At 37.0% G+C, this 17,386-nt stretch overlaps 1 protein-coding gene across 1 annotated transcript; it reads right to left on the bottom strand.

Annotated features, from left to right (window-relative positions):
• Window positions 1–11,226: 11,226 nt before the first annotated feature.
• LOC113338058 (boron transporter 1-like) lies at window positions 11,227–15,598 on the bottom strand. Its single transcript, XM_026583574.1, has 11 exons — window positions 14,968–15,598; window positions 14,736–14,818; window positions 13,913–14,105; window positions 13,693–13,831; window positions 13,420–13,585; window positions 13,130–13,296; window positions 12,852–13,025; window positions 12,513–12,746; window positions 12,106–12,428; window positions 11,748–12,015; window positions 11,227–11,651 (listed from the first exon to the last, which is right to left on the bottom strand). The coding sequence occupies exons 1-11, from the start codon at window positions 15,069–15,071 to the stop codon at window positions 11,361–11,363; spliced, it is 2,142 nt and encodes a 713-aa protein (XP_026439359.1). The 5' UTR covers window positions 15,072–15,598; the 3' UTR covers window positions 11,227–11,360.
• Between the last annotated feature and the right edge of the window lie 1,788 nt (window positions 15,599–17,386).

Raw genomic sequence — 17,386 nt, 5'->3', positions numbered from 1 at the left:
TCTGTGTTGAACGTCGTAACCGGCAACTGATGTGTGGTCTCGGTTCATCATTTATCAGTAACTTTTTAAATTTCTAAAGAGCTAGTGATAGTGGGCAGTTCCTCGCTTATCTTCACACCGATGAAATGGGTGTTATTGACGATCGGAAACTACCATCAGACCCATTTTTCTAACTTTGTACGCTGTCACACCCACGATCGGAAAACTTGGTTGGCGCACCCATATATTATGCAAATAATATTGTGAAGCCCGCATTTTCTAAAATTCTAGATTTTTATTTTTCTTTAAGTTAAACTACCTTTTTTAGTTTAGCTGCGGAAAGATTGAAGGAAACTCCAAAATCACGTTCCAGGTAACAGATCTATCGAGATCGATTCATATTCTTTCCAATCTGAAATGACTTCAGGCAAACTAATCAAATCGTCATCGATTGGGATTCAATTTTTAAGCGTTTCTGTTGAAGTATGAAAAAAATTTGTTATTTGGTCGATTCGAAATTGAGGTTATCTTGAGATTTTCATGAAATTGAGAGATTTTTAGGTTAAATGAGATTGGGAAGTGCAATACTACATGCAAGGAATTCATAAATCTCTCCAACGAGTTTAAGGTATGTTACAGAAACTGTAAATGGATCTCATAAATTTCTTATACAAGGCTTCACTTACGAAAGGATGCCAGGATGGGAATCGGTACCCCTTTAATTTTGATTCTGAAAAAGATATAATGGGTAGTGGTGATAGTATGAATTCACTTGATTGTGCTGACATTCTTGTCTTCTTACATGCAAATCCCTTTTAAAACCAAGGTACAAACTAGTGTTGTAGTTTCATTTTATAATTTAGGTTTTTCATTATAGATTTAAAATTACATCTACCAATTTGTTTGTGTAATACTTCATTTGTTTTGCATTTTAGGGTGGAGAGCTTCGTACCATGACATTTATGTGGATTTAATGTACAAATCATCGCTGAACTTTGTGATGAACCATTTAAGTATTTTTGATGTAAGTGCTAAGTTGGTCTTCTGTATGATATCCACCAAATTTAGGCTTGGCCCCTTTCTAGTTATGTGTTAGACGGGTGATAGATGATGTAATTTTTCTCGGGAAAAACAATGCTTTTGTGTGAAAACTATCCCCTCATTGGTAGTTTTCTAAATGCATTTGTAGGCTAGAGCAAGGGAAGCAGGGGAGATAAACAAGAGTTTACTCACTCTCGGCTTTAAGTGAATGAGCTGCAATGAAGGCTTTAGATGTATGTGTAGGATTGTTCGGTTTGATGTTTCTGAGATGGAGCATTGCTGGTGTTTGAGAAGAAGCTGGTGATTGTCTATAGAACGGATGGCTTGAGCTCATTACAGGGATTTAGAACTGCTGGTGGTTTAATGAAGAGACTCAGCGGTGCTGAGAACAGGTGAAATTGGAGCTGAGACGGAATCGATGCAGTGATGCAGGATGGATGATGTATGGTGGTGAAGATTAATGCTATTATTGGGATTTAGTTAACTGTAACAGAGGGTTTTGATGCTGTGATTTGTGTTGGTTCCTGAAGCCAAAGTGAAGTTGGAATGAAGTTAATACCGAGAACTAAAATGAAGCCAGGATATGTACAAAACTAGTTAAGAGAAGATGTGATTGCTGACAAGTTGGAGCTGGTGCTTGCATGAGTTCAATTGAGATGGGTTTGTGGTTGTTTGCAGCAACAAGAAGTTGCAGTCGGGATGGAGAAGAAGACATAAGAGATGGTGATGCTGTATGAAATGCAGTGGGGTAGTGCAGTTGAAGCAACAAATAATTGTAGCTAGTGGCGTAGCTGTAGTTGCTACCATTGAGAAGATGATGGGTACTGGGTAGAGATATGTGTTGATGTTGCGGGGATGAATTAGTATGTGCAGATGGGTTTGGTGTCCGTGTGACGTGTATTTAAAAGAAAATGGATGTGTAAATAATGATGCATAACAGGTTATGCATCTACAAATTTGTTGCATAACTTGTTATGCATTCTCGAAATTGGTTGCATAACACGTTCTGCAGTGTTTTTTTTTTGCATAACTTGTTATGCAGTCCAGAAAACGGTTGCATAACACGTTATGCAGCTACTTTTTTCTTAATATTGGAACCAACAAAAAATAAGGTTGCATAACTTGTCATGCACCTACAATAATATCTACATAACATGTTATGCAGTCGTGAAAATATGACTGCATAATGCATTATGCATCGAGAAAATTGTTGCACAATCTTTTATGCATCAAGAAAATAGATGCGTAACCTGATATGCATCCGTAAATATGGATGCATACTGCATTATGCATCAATTTTTTATGTACACACTAAAATCTACCAAAATAATGGTTACATAACTTTGTTATGCAGATGCATAATTTGTTATGCAGTCGAGAAAATGGTTGCATAATTCGTTATGCGTCTGCAGAATATGTTATGCGTCTTTTTTGGTGGCTGCATAATGGTTATGTAGTCAGTTTTCGAAATTTTTCCTAAAATGATGATCACCTCCGATTTTTTCGCGAAAAACAAAAATTTGATATTATTGTTTGTACTCGTTGCGTAGCTCTCTTAAATAGATTTCCAACGATATGAAATTTGTAAAATTTCAAGGCGCGGATTTTTAGATATGTTATATCCAAGTTGCGTTGTCAATTATACCCCTGATGCATAACCCGTCATGCGAATGCATAATCCGTCATGCAAACATTTTTAATAATTTCATATAATTATGAGTGTCACGGAAATAATTATGGGTGTCACGGTACCTAAAATTAATTATGGGCCTGACAATGAGAATATTTTTTTTTTGGGCCTGCGCCTAATTTTCCCAAAAAAATAACATTCTTGTTATCAGGCCCACGATTAACTTTAGATTCTGTCACACCCAAAATTATCCGAAATTATTAAAAATCGATACATAACTCGTTATGCATACTATTTATTCAGGGGTATAATTGTAAAGCAAATTTGGATATAACATATCTAAAAAACCGCGCCTTGGAATTTTACAAATTTCATATAGTTGGAAATCTTTTAAAGAGAGCTATGCAACGAGTACAAACAAAAATATTAAATTTTTGTTTTTCACGAAAAAATCGGAGGTGATCATCATTTTAGGTAAAATTTTCGAAAACTTGATACATAACCATTATGCAGCCACCAAAAAAGATGCATAACACATTATGTAGACGCATAATGAATTATGCAACCATTTTCTCCACTGCATAACAAAGCTATGCATCTATAATAAGTTATGTAGCCATTGTATTAGTGCGTACATAAAAAATTGATGCATAATCTATTTTCTCGATGCATAAAAGATTGTGCAATAATTTTCTCGATGCATAATGCTTTATGCAGGCATATTTTCGGATGCATAACAGGGTATGCATCCATTTTCTCGACTGCATAACATGTTATGTAGATATTATTGTAGGTGCATGACAAGTTATGCAGACTTTATTTGTGTTGGTTTCAATAGTGATAAAAAAAATTGTTGCATAACGTGTTATGCAACCGTTTTATGGACTGCAGAACAAGTTATACAACAAATTTTATATATGCATAATAGGTTATGCATCCATTTTCACGACTTCATAACATGTTACAAAGACATTTTTTCAACTGCATGACAGATTATGCAGTCATAACAGCATCATCACCAGCTTTCCTGTTTCAATATCTCCCGTACAAAACCAAGACAACATAAAAATGATTGTTTGTGGCCTGAAACGAAGAAGAGGTCTAATAGTACTCTCCGAGGTGAAAGAATACATTTTAGTTTTATTAACACAAATGTGTTTATATTGTTAATGACTGTAAAACAAAACCAATTTAAGCACTCTATGATCTCTAATCAAAATTAGGCAACCCGGGGAGCTGATCTTGATGATTCGATCCCACCTGATCTTTACCAGTAGCAGTTATAGTACTGTTACTGTTATTCGAAGCAAACATGAAATGTCGATCTAATTCAAACTCATAACCATCACGGCATCCACTGACATGTATGTTCTTCTCAACCACCATATTTAATTCTTCATCTCTGTGTCAGTTTCAGCGTCAACCACCTATATCAACAACATCAACACAAGTCGACCCCTAATCAATACTAACAGCTTCAATTCAGTCTTCTTCTCTTCAATTGCAGAGACATCATAGTCTTCATCTCAGATTCAATCTCTGAATTTCATCCTCCCTGTGAACAACACTCTCCATTAACTCGATTTCGAACTCATCTTTCAAAACCCAAAATCAGCATCGCTCTTCTTTCTTCTTCATCTCTCAATTTTCATTTTCTATTCTTTGATTTCTTCTCTCGGTCTCTCGATTTTACTCTTTGACAACAGCAACTTCAGGTGATAATAGCACCCGTTGCTTTTAGTTCCTAGCACGCCCTTATTCGCATTCACCGCCGCACTGTAAATCGCTTTTTTCAACAAGTTTTTGATTTAAGTTCCCATGGCAGCAACAGCAAATAGAAAAATAATACAATCTGGGATTTCTGATTGAACCCAATATTACCGCAGCAACAACAACAACAAGGGATTTCTGATCAATCTGGGCAACGGAGGAAAGATGAAGTGAAGAAAGTTTTTGATTTAAGTTTGAGAAATTCTCAAACAACCTAAATTTTACAATTGATTGTGATTTAGATTTATGATATTTTTAGAGAGAAACATAAGAAGAATATGTTTCTAAAAATATCAAAGTTCTTCTCGCCTCTCTTTCTCGTAGATTCAAGAGTTTGTAGATCTGGAAACGGAGCTTAACTAATTTTACAATTTCAGAAAATATGGGTTTTAGAAAAATTTATTACGTGAAAATGGGTGCGAGTATGAACTTTTCTGGGCGTGGGTTTGACAGTGTAGAAAATCTGAACAATGGGTGTGGTGGTAGTTTTCACATCCCGCAACCACTCGAAAACCATAAATTCGATCCCGCCGAGGAAAATAATCAAAATATGGCTCTACCAGAATATAAACATGTTGCAAAGGTGGACCTGATTCGGTAAGGGTTTGAGCACACTTGTTGTGAAACGGATAACATCTAGCTAATTCGTTTGACTTTGCATCGAGGGAAGTCACTCCACTAGTGATTTTACGTTGACCGGGACAAAATCCCATCGTTTCTCACAGCTAAGATCAAATCCAACTTGGTGAAGAACTCCGCTTTGGCTAATCTGTCAAACAAGTCATCCACTAGTGGAATTGGGTACTTGTTCTTCACAGTTAGCTTATTCAAAGCCCTATAGTCTACACATACGAAGCGAGACATCTTGTTTCTTTTGGAACAGAACCGAAGCACCAAATCGAGCTTTAGACGGTTGTATATAGCCTTCCCCCAGTAGTTCAGAATTCTGCTTGCGCATTTCCTCGAGTTCTGATGGTGACATACGATATGGCGCTTGTGCGGATGGCCTGGTCCCTGGCACCAACTCTATCATATGATCCTACGCCTTGGTGGTAGCGTCTTAGGCAGTTCTGCAGGCATCGTGTATGCAAACTCTTCTAAGACCTCAGCTATACCATCTTCAACTTCTACTTCCTTTCCTGGTTTGATCTCCACCAACACGCCTAGGAAAGTAGCCAAGACTTTATGTAGACCTTCCTTCACCTGAATCGCAGATAAACATGACTTAAGTGTCTTGTCTGATTCACCACATTGTCTCACCCTTGGGACAAAACATGGTTATTGAGGGTACTGAATCAATATCCCATCTCTATGAGGTAATGGCGACGCCTTCGTCGCACAAAAGAAATTCATGCCGAATATCAAGTCATAATCATCCATGACCATCACTAGAAAATATAGTTTTCCTTTCCATTCTCCAACTTGAACATTTCCATTGCGAACTTTCCCTCGACTGGTTTGTGGTTCTGTTAGAGCATTGCTCGGTCGAACTCGTATGTGTCGCTATCTCAAGCATGTTTGTGATCAAAACTATAAGTCTTGATTTCTAGCCTACATAGATAAAGGTGTCGGACTAGGATATAAAGTGTAGTTGAGCTCAAGACTCCATGTAAATAATCATACAAGACGAAGGACTACTCAAGAAACTGGTGGATCTTCATCGACTAAAAGGTATGTGGAGACTTGAACTTATTTGTCACTCAAAAGTCTATTTACTCTATCTCCTATTCTTGAGACAAAAGTCGTTTTGATATATAGACTTTCACTATACACATTTTTTATTTCGAGCCGAGTGTAACTCGCCTATCTATTTCTCTAAATATGTGTTGGTAAGCTTTCTCTTTATCCAAATTCATCTTTACCTAGTGACGAATGTCATGTTATGTTTCAATCACTTTGGAAATTGCTCTGACGAAAAATGGTCTGTGAATAACGGCTATATAACGTCCTCTGAGAATGTTTCAATGGTTGAAATGAGAGTTTAGATTACATAACCATTGGTAGGATATAAGCATTGTTGTGGAAACACATATATGTATAAGTCCTTATTCTTTGAACCAAAGTTTGCGAACTTTGTTGATCAAGAGAAACGGAATGTGGCATGAGCCAATTCCGCGAACTGGCAGAAGTTCTCGACCCGAGAATTTTAAGCTGGAGTTTGTGAACTCCTTCCGTGAGCTTAAGTCCGCGAACCCAGTCCGCGAAATTGAGCAGGTTATATCTAAAATTGGTTGTCCTTGAAATCATGTTTATATAAACTAAGGAATGCTTTTGCAAAACGTGGCTATAAAGTTCATGAACCGATTCGAGTGAATCAAACCGTTTTTGCTTAAATTGTGTCTTGTGTAGTTACATAAGATCTAAGCAATTGAACAACTATCTAACTAGTACATTTGAGTCATTTGAACTAGTTATGGTGAAGAAGAATATGGTGGATATGAAAGTGATCATATGGCTAACCATTTGGTTAACTATTGTTGAACCGACAAATGTTAATGTTTAGGAACGGCTACATAAACCCAAAATTGGACATTTCATTTGTGTGTAACAAGCTAAGTTTTCGATCCAATGGTTGAGAAATATTAGCTTGAATCTAATCAGGTTTTCATCTAACGGTGGATATTGAATGCTTTGTTACCAAGCTAACATTGATTGCAAACCCTGATTTGAAAGACTATATAAAGGAGAACTCTAGCAACTGGGAAACCTAATCCCCACACCTTACGTGTGATACTAGTTGCATAGCTAGAGCAATTCTCCTTTAACCTTTGGTTTCTTCTTCTAAAACCAGGTTAACGACTTAAAGACTTCATTGGGATTGTGAAGCCAGACCGATACTACTTTTCATGTAGTTGTGTGATCTGATCTTGCATCTTCTATTGTTACGAGTACAATTGTAATAATTGGCTCGAGATTTATATCTCTGATAGGCAAGATAGAAAAGTAATCACAAACACTTCGTCTCATCGTTTGTGATTCCACAATATATTTTTTCGCTGCGTCGATTATGATTATTGTGAGGTGATTGATAATACTAGGTTGTTCTTCGGGAATATAAGTCCGGTTTATCAATTGGTTCATGTTCGCCTTGATTTATCAAAAGACGGAACAAAACTCGTAGGTATATTCGTGGGAGTTGGATTTATCTATTACCGTATACTTTTCTGTGTCATACGGATTTGTTTATTAAAGTCTTCGACTTTGGGTCGTAGCAACTCTTAGTTGTGGGTGAGATCAGCTAAGGGAATCAAGTACGTAGCATCCTGTTGGGATTAGAGACGTATGAGCATAACTGTACCTTGGATCAGTGTGAGATTGATTGGGGTTCAGCTACAGTCCATACCGAAGTTAGTTTGGAGTAGGATAGTGTCTGTAGCAACTTAATACAGTATGTGTTCAATCTGGACTAGGTCCCGGGGTTTTTCTACATTTGCGGTTTCCTCGTTAACAAAATTCTGGTGTATGTGTTATTTATTTTCCGCGTTATATTTTGTTATATAATTGAAATATCACAGGTTGTGCGTCGTTCAATCAATTAGAATATCTGACCTTTTGGTTGTTGATTTAAATTGATTGACACTTGGATATTGGTCTTTGGTACCATCCAAGTTATCTCTCTAGTATTTGATAAAGACTCGCATATTTCTATTTGCTTGATTATATATCAAATCGAGAGATTGAGATATAAACTCTTTGATATACTTTTTATCTAGATTGAGTGTGACTGTCTAGTTGATTCTCTAGAAAGTATATTGGAGTTTGTCCATACAGATTGCTAAGCGAAATATTGGGTGTGGTTGTTGTACCCCCACTTTTTCAGGTTTTGAGTTAATAGCTTTGATGGTACTATCCGCGCTAGTAACTGTTAGGTTCAATGCCAAGCCAACGACTAGATGAATAAAGGACTTGGTAGCAGCGGTATCAGCCAAATACCCACTCTCCATTGAACCTCACATCAATGTACATCAGTCCAGAAGACAGTTTCTTCTTGGTGTGCTTTGTTCCCTAGCAAACGACTGATGTTGCTATGTTGGCAAATGGAAACATAATGCCGAGCCTTCCCAGCATCGTGTTGTTTCTCATCAGCACTTGCAGCATCTCCGGTACCCTTAGTGTAGTTCTGATATGTAGAAAAACTCATTTCACCCTCATCAAGTTGTTCCGAGGACATCCTTCGTGTATGATTATTGCTTGTAGATTCTTGGATACAAGGTTCACATATATTTATTGCTAACCTTTGGCTTGATCTTCACCCCGTCCTTTCTATGCCTTGTATTCTCTGTGTGGATTCTTCACTTCAAAAAAAATTCACGGCCAATTTCAAGAACAAAAACAAACTCAATCAGCCTTCTATAATTCAACGTGAACAGAGAGACCCGTAACCAGGGATCTGATACCCGAAGTCTCACAGATCCGCACTACCCAAATGCAATACCACCCTTGACAATGGAAACTATGATCCACATCACAATATCAGTCAACTCGCACTTATCCAATACTTCAACTTCTTGACTAAATCTCTATTCGGCTCATACCAAATAGAGGTTCTGCTCACAAATCTTTCAAGCCTTCAACCAAATACACACATTCCACTTGATGCATATACAGTAAGCCAAACAAAGGGAGAAATACGCCAACAGAACTTAGTTTTAATCTTGGTTGAAGCCTTGTTATTACTGCACACTTAGGGTTACACAAACTCTCCTTGTTCCGGATTGCCCAATCCCTTCACAAGATCAAGCTTATTAAATAGCCTTACAAAACTATATACAAGTAACTGTCATGCAGTTACAGATTTACTTTGCACAAGGAAGTTGGCCAACTGTGCCAACTTGCCTAACTCCTTTCCTAAAGAAACCAAACAGTTCCTAGCCTTAGAAATGCATAAAGCAAACATTCTTTGCATGTAACAAACTCATAACCGTCAAGGCCTTTTTCCAGGCACATGTCATCCAGCCATGTTGCGCAATGATAGCTTTGTCCAGCCAAAATCCGACAATCATTGTTGAGCATCATTCTCCCAATGATGCAAGTATGCTAATGCAAGTCTAGCTTGCAGGACTGCACGCCTCATGCATACATGTTATATGTCAAATTCATTTGGCACCTTTTGATGTTAGTCTCGCATCCTTGACTATGTCCAAACCCTGTTTGGCCCATGCCTTTGTCTAGTTGCAACTCTGAATGCGCCACCACATTTCCGGCCTATGCCATATTGTCAATAATGCACAACTATTACACATTATTTCTAGGTCGCTTGACCAACCAGTCATAATAAGAGAGTAGACGCAAGACCGAATACAAACTACTGTTAAAAAGAAGTCATTCCCAAAGTTCTAAAAGGAATACCTATTTTAGTTCCTAGCGGTGTTGCGCATGCGGTTTTCAGACACCCGACCAAACGAACATGGAAAAAGCTTGTCATACTAAAAATGTTTAAGTCAATGGCTTTGAAAACAACATGACGCACAAACATTCAGAAAATGAAAACCCTCTGTGATTTTTGGGACTCCATTCAATGTCTTCTTTCTTTCTCATCATAATTTACAGGGATTTAGTGAATGCACGAATGAATTACATCCATTCTTTTCTTCATAAACATCATTTCTTTTCTTTTCAGCTACCATAGTGTTCCATTGCACATTTTCACTTTAAACGTCTTTCGAATGTAGACCGATCATTAATCAAATGTTTTAGGTCGCATGAAATCATTGTTCACTTAAATGATTACGTTTATTCTTTTCCTTCATTGCTAGGCCAAATAATATTTGCAAATCATTACCAGCTGACATATGCTTATAGACAAAGATTCACTTCTATGATTACATTCGTCTTCTCTATTTCTAGGCCACATAACGCAAATCATTACCACCTAACATATGTTTATGGGAATAATTTCACTTAAATGATTACATATTTTTTCTTTATTGCTAGGCTAAATAATTCTTGCGAATCATTACCAGCTAACATATGTTTGTTGCAGGGGCCGTAATGTTTTAGGTTCGCACATTCCACTCGTTGCATCATTTTCCCATGGTCGTAATGTTTGATTAAAACAATAACAATCAAGCAAAAGAAGACCAGAGTAGTGGTTTGGAATCTTTGGATCCTTGACAACTAAACTCGGACTAAAACACACAGTTAGGCTATGTTGCCAAAGGCGGGGGAAGCGCCCGCCTATATGCCAACGGCGCATAATTCAGAGGGTTGGGCGCTTTGCCTCGATGGGATTCCTCTTGTTAATGTGTTTGCGCGTTATTAGCTCGGAGTGGAGGTCTTTCAAAACATAGACCTTGTTTGTTTTCACCTGACGCACCTGACTCGTCTGAATCTGACTCGTTTGGATCTGATTGCAATCATCTAACTCATCTGGATCTGACTCAATATGTTTGTTTTATGAGTCAGATCTGACTCATACGACTCAAAAATATGTATAAGTGGAACTGACTCGGAGGTATTTTATTGCCTGACTCAAACAGGTCCGAGTCCGATTAGGTTTGACTCAGACTGCGAGTCAAATCTGACTCAAAAGAAAAAACAAACGGTCTGACATCTGACTCGGGCCGAGTCGGGGACGAGTCACATCCAGACCCGAGTTACTAAAAAACAAACATGCTCATAGTCAACACCTGAACGACTCTTTTCCTTTAGCTGTACCACTTCGCAAGTTTGTGTGGTGGTCACTCTACCTTTGGCATTCGAGGAAACTCGAAATTTCTTCACTATAATGCACAAAATAACTCCACAAGAACCTTTTCTACTAACCAAGGCTGGTTTAATTATTACAGTCTTCTCAGGTTAGAGAAGTAAGAGTAAACACGTACAGAAAGAAAATTTTACAACAAACTTTAGCCAAACCCCAACATCACGAAGACACACAAACAAGAAGAGGCTAATGTAGAAACCACACAGGCACACACAGGTACAAGAAAATTTTCCTTTACACAGTTGGGTTTTGTCCCAATTTAGATGGTTTCACTTCTACATCTCTCGGACTAACCGGCACTCTTCCACCAAAACTAGAGGTTCCTAGTTCATACACGCGAGGACTAGTGTGCGATTTCTCCATAAAGCTTTGGCTCCGAAAGATTCTCGGGTCTCTTGGCGTTGTGCTGGAACTTGTTATTTTAGGACTGTACATGCGACGAACTTCACCACGGCTTCGCGTAAGCATCTCATCAATAATCTCTGCATCGTCTGCGAAAGGAGCTCTAGAAACCTTCGGCCCCTCCTGATATGTAGTTTTAAAGTTTTCAATACAACTTCATTAAAATAGGCGAATTTTAGGAAAATAAACGGGACTAGTTTATAGGATACTGAATCTTACACTTGAGATGTTGAACGGTAAAGCGGGTGCTTCTTCGTATTCTGCTGCATCTAAATCTTGAAGGTGTACCCCTTTAAAAAATTTGGGGAGTATGTATTGTCTTACAGGAACCAATAGCATGATCATTAAAGGGAATAGCAACCCAGCTATTGGAATCCATGTAATTCCGAAACAAATTAGTAAGTAAGTTGTCTGAAATAATGTGAAAGTCAAAATTGTTTTGAAAGGAACAGTTTCTATAAAAGTGGCATGGTACTCCTCAAGAACCCTGAAACAAGCAAAAAAATGGAAAATGGTTATTGCAATTAAAATGAAGATGAAAACTAGAAAAACGCAGAAGATGGCAAGAATGGTTTACTTGTATCTTCTACTTGGAGCAGTGAAGGTTAATAAGAATCTCTCCCAGAACTGGTTTCCTGGTAAGCTCTCAATGGCCATAAAGGCGAAATAACCCCAAAGTACAGAGGTTGGGATCATTTTAAGTATAGGCATGGCTGCAACACAGCCTCCCACCATTGTCGATTGAAGCAAGTTACTAACCCGTTGTTCTTTGACCTCAATGGGTAACAAATCATCAATCTCTTTCTCAACATCAAATACCGTCTCATCAACCGGCGCGTCAATATTTCCCAGTGAAGAAGCTAACTGGATAGTTGTCCCTTTTAATTCCTTTAATCCTTTCTGAAAAAAAAATAATCGGCTATTTATGAGAAACAGCTTTATATCGGATAGAAATCAAAACAAAGAAATGCATAGTTCTCTTACTCGATCTGATGGTTCTTGGTAGATTAATGGAGTTTGCATCTGTTGATAAGCTTCTTGCATATTTCCGTAGACTTCTCCCAAACTTGCACTATCCTCCATACTTTTCTTTGCCGTGTGCACTAGTTTGTCACGAAGCAACTGGTGTTTGAGAGTGGCAAGACTCTTTGTATGCATTGGAGACTGTGGGATGACACCATTTGACGGCGGGATACCAAGAAGACCACATAATAGAGTCTGCAACAGGTTTGCATTTGAGTGTACTTAACTAGCGTATATCGTAGGTACAAAAATGGAGAATGAAAAAGAAAGAATGCAGGAAAGAAGAGATTAGATGCTTACCAGGAATCCTAAAAGAAGTAAATCGTAATGGAAAGAAGATGGTTTTCTCAAATTGAACTCTCTTTGCTGTGCAAGTTGAGAAGCTACACTATGGTCAAAATAATAAAGCACTGCAATCATTGTTGCTGGGATAAATGCTCCAAATATGTAAAGGATAGGCACGTTTAGCATGTCCTGTGAAGCCAAAGCAAAATAATTTAACGACACCTCTTATCCTCTTAACAAATAGAAACCCGAGATCATTTATATCGAAAAGCTCAGTTGACAACTATAGATACCTTGGCGACTGTCCAGTTCGCGTAGGCACCAGGCGACCACGGATTTGGGCTGAAGAGACGTCTAGGAATACCATGCGGAACACTTTTGGATGGGATATATGAAACAGCTGTCCAAACAAGAACCATCAATGGCACACCATAGTCTGCAACGATACCTCGAATCCACCCTGTAAAAAGAAACCAATGTCAGGCTTTCTATACAGAAGATGAATGTTTTCGGATGAACAAGACTTAAGGAGCACGAAGAAAGTAAACAAAAATCGAATTCTTATATATATAGATACACTTACCAGGGCCATATCTCCATGATCGTGCTTTTCGACTTTTCAATCCTGTGAGTAGCAAACCAAACGACATAACTAACGCAAACATCCCATTTGAAAATCTCCATGATGGACTGAACTCTGGCAGGTTTGGATTTTCTCTACTTGGAATGCGAAATTCATCAATAATCCCCTACAGAACAAAGAAAATAAAAATAAAATAAATACATTGCAGGTAAAAATCAAGTTATTGAGATCTGTTAAAACAATCAAGTAAAACTTTCTGGTTCATTTTCTTACTCTAATTGCTTCCTGCATAAAGAGCATTGCAATAAGCAGACCAAAAAGTTCTCCAGCCACACGAGTAAACCTATTGATGATGGAGCAAGCCCCCGAGATGGCCAGTAAGACTAGCAAGGCTGCAGTCCATGCACATACCCTGGCCATTTGTAGAATCATGTAAGTTGTACGTAACAGAATCCTGCATTCACCATCTATAAACAAGAGAAAGATAGCGTACCATGCAGTCCATGCAAGAAATAGCTTTGGTCCCAATTCAGGTCTATCTTTAACAAAATTGAACATGAAAGTGTACATAAGTACGGTGGGCTCAGCAACACCAAGAATCAGCAAGGGCTGCCCTCCTATTAGTGAATGTATGATCCCACAAAGTGCTGTCGAGGCTAATGTTTGACTTGCAGTCACAACTCCATCTGCCAGTACAGATGAACATACATGAGCTCATCTATTTGTTTATGCATCTAACTAAGAGCACTACTCCTACAAAACTAGAACACATAGCATGCTGCTGGAACACAAAAGTTGTGAAAAAAAGCAACTAAAAGGTTTCTTTCTTCTTTCTTTTTTTTCTTTTTTTAATAAAAAGTCAGAAAGTTAATAAAATAATGATAAAATGACTTTGACATCAAGTAATCTCTAAATCTAATACTCCCTCCGTCCCACTATTAAATGACCTGGTTCAAGTTTGCACAATTTTTAAGACAAGCAAGGAAATGAGTAATTTTTATGCATTTTTTACAATTATACCCTTATGGATAATAACAAGTGAAATTTAGAAATGATTTATCTCTCAAACTATTCCACAGATGTTCGTAAACTTCATACCATTGAAAAGCATTTTAAAACACCTACGTAACGAATATAAACATGCCTACCAAATTATGCACATTTCTTATATTTTTTATAATTAAATAAAAGGATAATTTTAGAAATATCTCCTTGTTTAGTGATATAAGTCATTTATTAGTGGGACAAAATCTAAAATCAAATAGGTCACTTAATGGTGGGACGGAGGAAGTAAAAGATAGCTTGATTGGATTTACCAGTGCTCCTGTCCAATTGTTCGCCGAATGAGATAACCGGTATCGCTGAAGCAAAAAATATGTATGTTGTAGGAGCCAAAATTCTGCAAACAGACAAAGAAAGTATTGGCTAAATTATCAGAATCTCTCTATCAAAAAAATTTGAGCATATATAAAATCAGAGGAAATGAGATAATGTGGTGTAATTTCATAATTAAGCAACCAATTTCATCAGAACTAGTACACTACTCACCTTAGACCAGCACTGAAGCCACTAGTCCAATCTTGCTTGTAGCATTTCAGCCTTCCTTTAATGTCATTCTTGATTCCTTGAAAAGGAACAAAGGTCTCCTCCATGGATTCGTTGTTTGTATAATCACACAATTTGAGGGTTTCTTGATTTACTGGGTTTGTATTAAAACCAGGAGAAAAAAATTGCCCCTATAAGGGAATAGAGAACAAAAGTCTAAAAATCTAGATAATTTACATGATCAGATTATACTTCACAGAAATCTAATTTCACAAAATGAAAATACACTCGCTCACTAAATAAGACCTTTATTTACATGATTTTGAGATTTTATCAAGAAATCTCAATGAAACAAAACAGGAAAAATCACACAAAATCAAGAAGATTGGCAAATGCTACTCAGATTGCAAAAACTAGTACTCTTTACCTCAAAGACACAAGAAATCATTCAAAACCCAGACTTTATATCATTAATTGTTACTAAAACAACAGTAAGAAGAAATCAAAATGTGAATGAAACAGAGAAATGGAAAGTTTAAGTGATGAAACCACACACGAAAGTATAGTAGGAAAATGAAACAGAGAAATGGAAAGTTCAAGTGATGAAACAACACATGAAAGTATTGTTGTAGGAAGTTGGAAATATATAGGCTTTTGAAAAAGGATGATGTAAAGAAGAAAAGTATGTAGAAACTGTAGATTTTGATTCAAGAGTAGTAGTAGTACATAGAATGTGGGTGAGTCAAAGGGATGAAGAATTAGCTGGAATGAATATTCTTTTTCACTGATCTCAGTGAGTGTAATTAATTAAAATTAATTAGTACAGCCCGAACAAGTGGGATATTAATTAGTAATTACTCAAAGGTTTTACTAGGAAAATGGAAAATGGGAGTAGCTGACTGACTGACTGCCAGTACATCACAACCTGTCTCGGGCATGGAAACATTCATCTACTTACTCTCTACTGTATTTTTATGTTTTTTGTTTCTCAATAATTTTTTGTTTGGTTTTTCATTATCATTTCGGTTGGTAATGCAAATTGCCAATATGTTAGAGAACCCGCGTAGATAAATGGTGGCAGAGAAACGACAGATTAATTTTTTGTTAAATTAATGTAAGAAATTATTGAGTTTTGATTCCTAGATTCATGCAGCTAGATACAGTAGTCTATTTCTGTATTATTGACGTTAGTTTAGTCCACGGCTTAAATAAATTGAAGGTAGCAGCCTTATGTTATCTGCTACGCAATAATATGCAATGGATTTCGTGTAAGGAGCAAAACAGACATGTTTATGAAAGGTAGGATGTGCACCGGAGGTGAATTAATTTTAAATAATTGACTTAATGTTAACGTGATGTCAGATTTTTTACTTTTTTTTTTTTATGTAAAAATATGAAGTTATATTTGAGACTATTGAATCTTTTTGTTAAGTGAGATTATTAACCCGGCTAAATTGGGGTTGGGGCAAAATAGGGACATTAACAAATAATTTTTAGAAACCCCTTATCCACTATTTATGTTAATGTCTAATATGTCCTTATAAAATTAGTGATGATTAATTAAGTTAATATTTGTTAAATTAAGAAAAATGTACAAAACAATCCTAGTATTAGGACCCGATTCACAAAAACATTCCATTGTTACAAACTATTAACAAAATGATCATACTTCCGTTAAAAAGTGAGTTAAGTGGTGATTCACAGTTAAATATGTTAATGAAATTACCTATGTGTCCTTCATATTTATCCCTCCATACATAATTTTAACTTTTGCTTGTAATAATTTTTTGACGGTGGTGCTATTTGTAGGTGGTGGTGGTGCCGCTTACATATCGTTACACTGCATTCATGATCGCAAAACCGCATTCAGGATCGTTATACCGCATTCACCCAAAGGATTCACCGCTATTCCTTCGGGGTTTAGCAGAGATTCTTAAGCTTCCACCACCACCACCACCACCACCGCTTCATCACCACCACTTCAACCAATTAGTAAACTAGGAAGGGTATTAAGGGAGGGTATTTTCGGGAAAGATAACACCGTTTTATTCAAAAGTGTTAAATCAGATGGAAAAAATGCCATTTTGTAAATGAATGACAAAATTATGATCATTTTGTGACCGAATTACAAAAAGTATGACCATTCTATAGTTGGCCCTTAAATTAATTAGTGTTTGAGTTTGATTATAGTGTTAGGATTAGAGTAGAAATTCATTTTCTTTTTTAAGGTTGGGAGGGAAAGAAGAAGTAGAGGGAAAAAAGAAAAAACTAGGGTTTGTGATTTTCTTAGCAAAAATGAAACTTTATAGTGATGATGAAGACTCTGGTAGTGATGAAGAAGTTGGTGCATCAGATTATCATGATTTCGATCCTACTGAATTTGATAATTTGTTGAAAGAAGAAGAGGATGTCAACCAAAGAA

The sequence above is a fragment of the Papaver somniferum genome, unplaced genomic scaffold (genome assembly GCF_003573695.1).
Source record: "Papaver somniferum cultivar HN1 unplaced genomic scaffold, ASM357369v1 unplaced-scaffold_18, whole genome shotgun sequence".
Classification (NCBI taxonomy): domain Eukaryota; kingdom Viridiplantae; phylum Streptophyta; class Magnoliopsida; order Ranunculales; family Papaveraceae; genus Papaver; species Papaver somniferum.
This window is presented reverse-complemented; position numbering and strand designations above follow the sequence as displayed.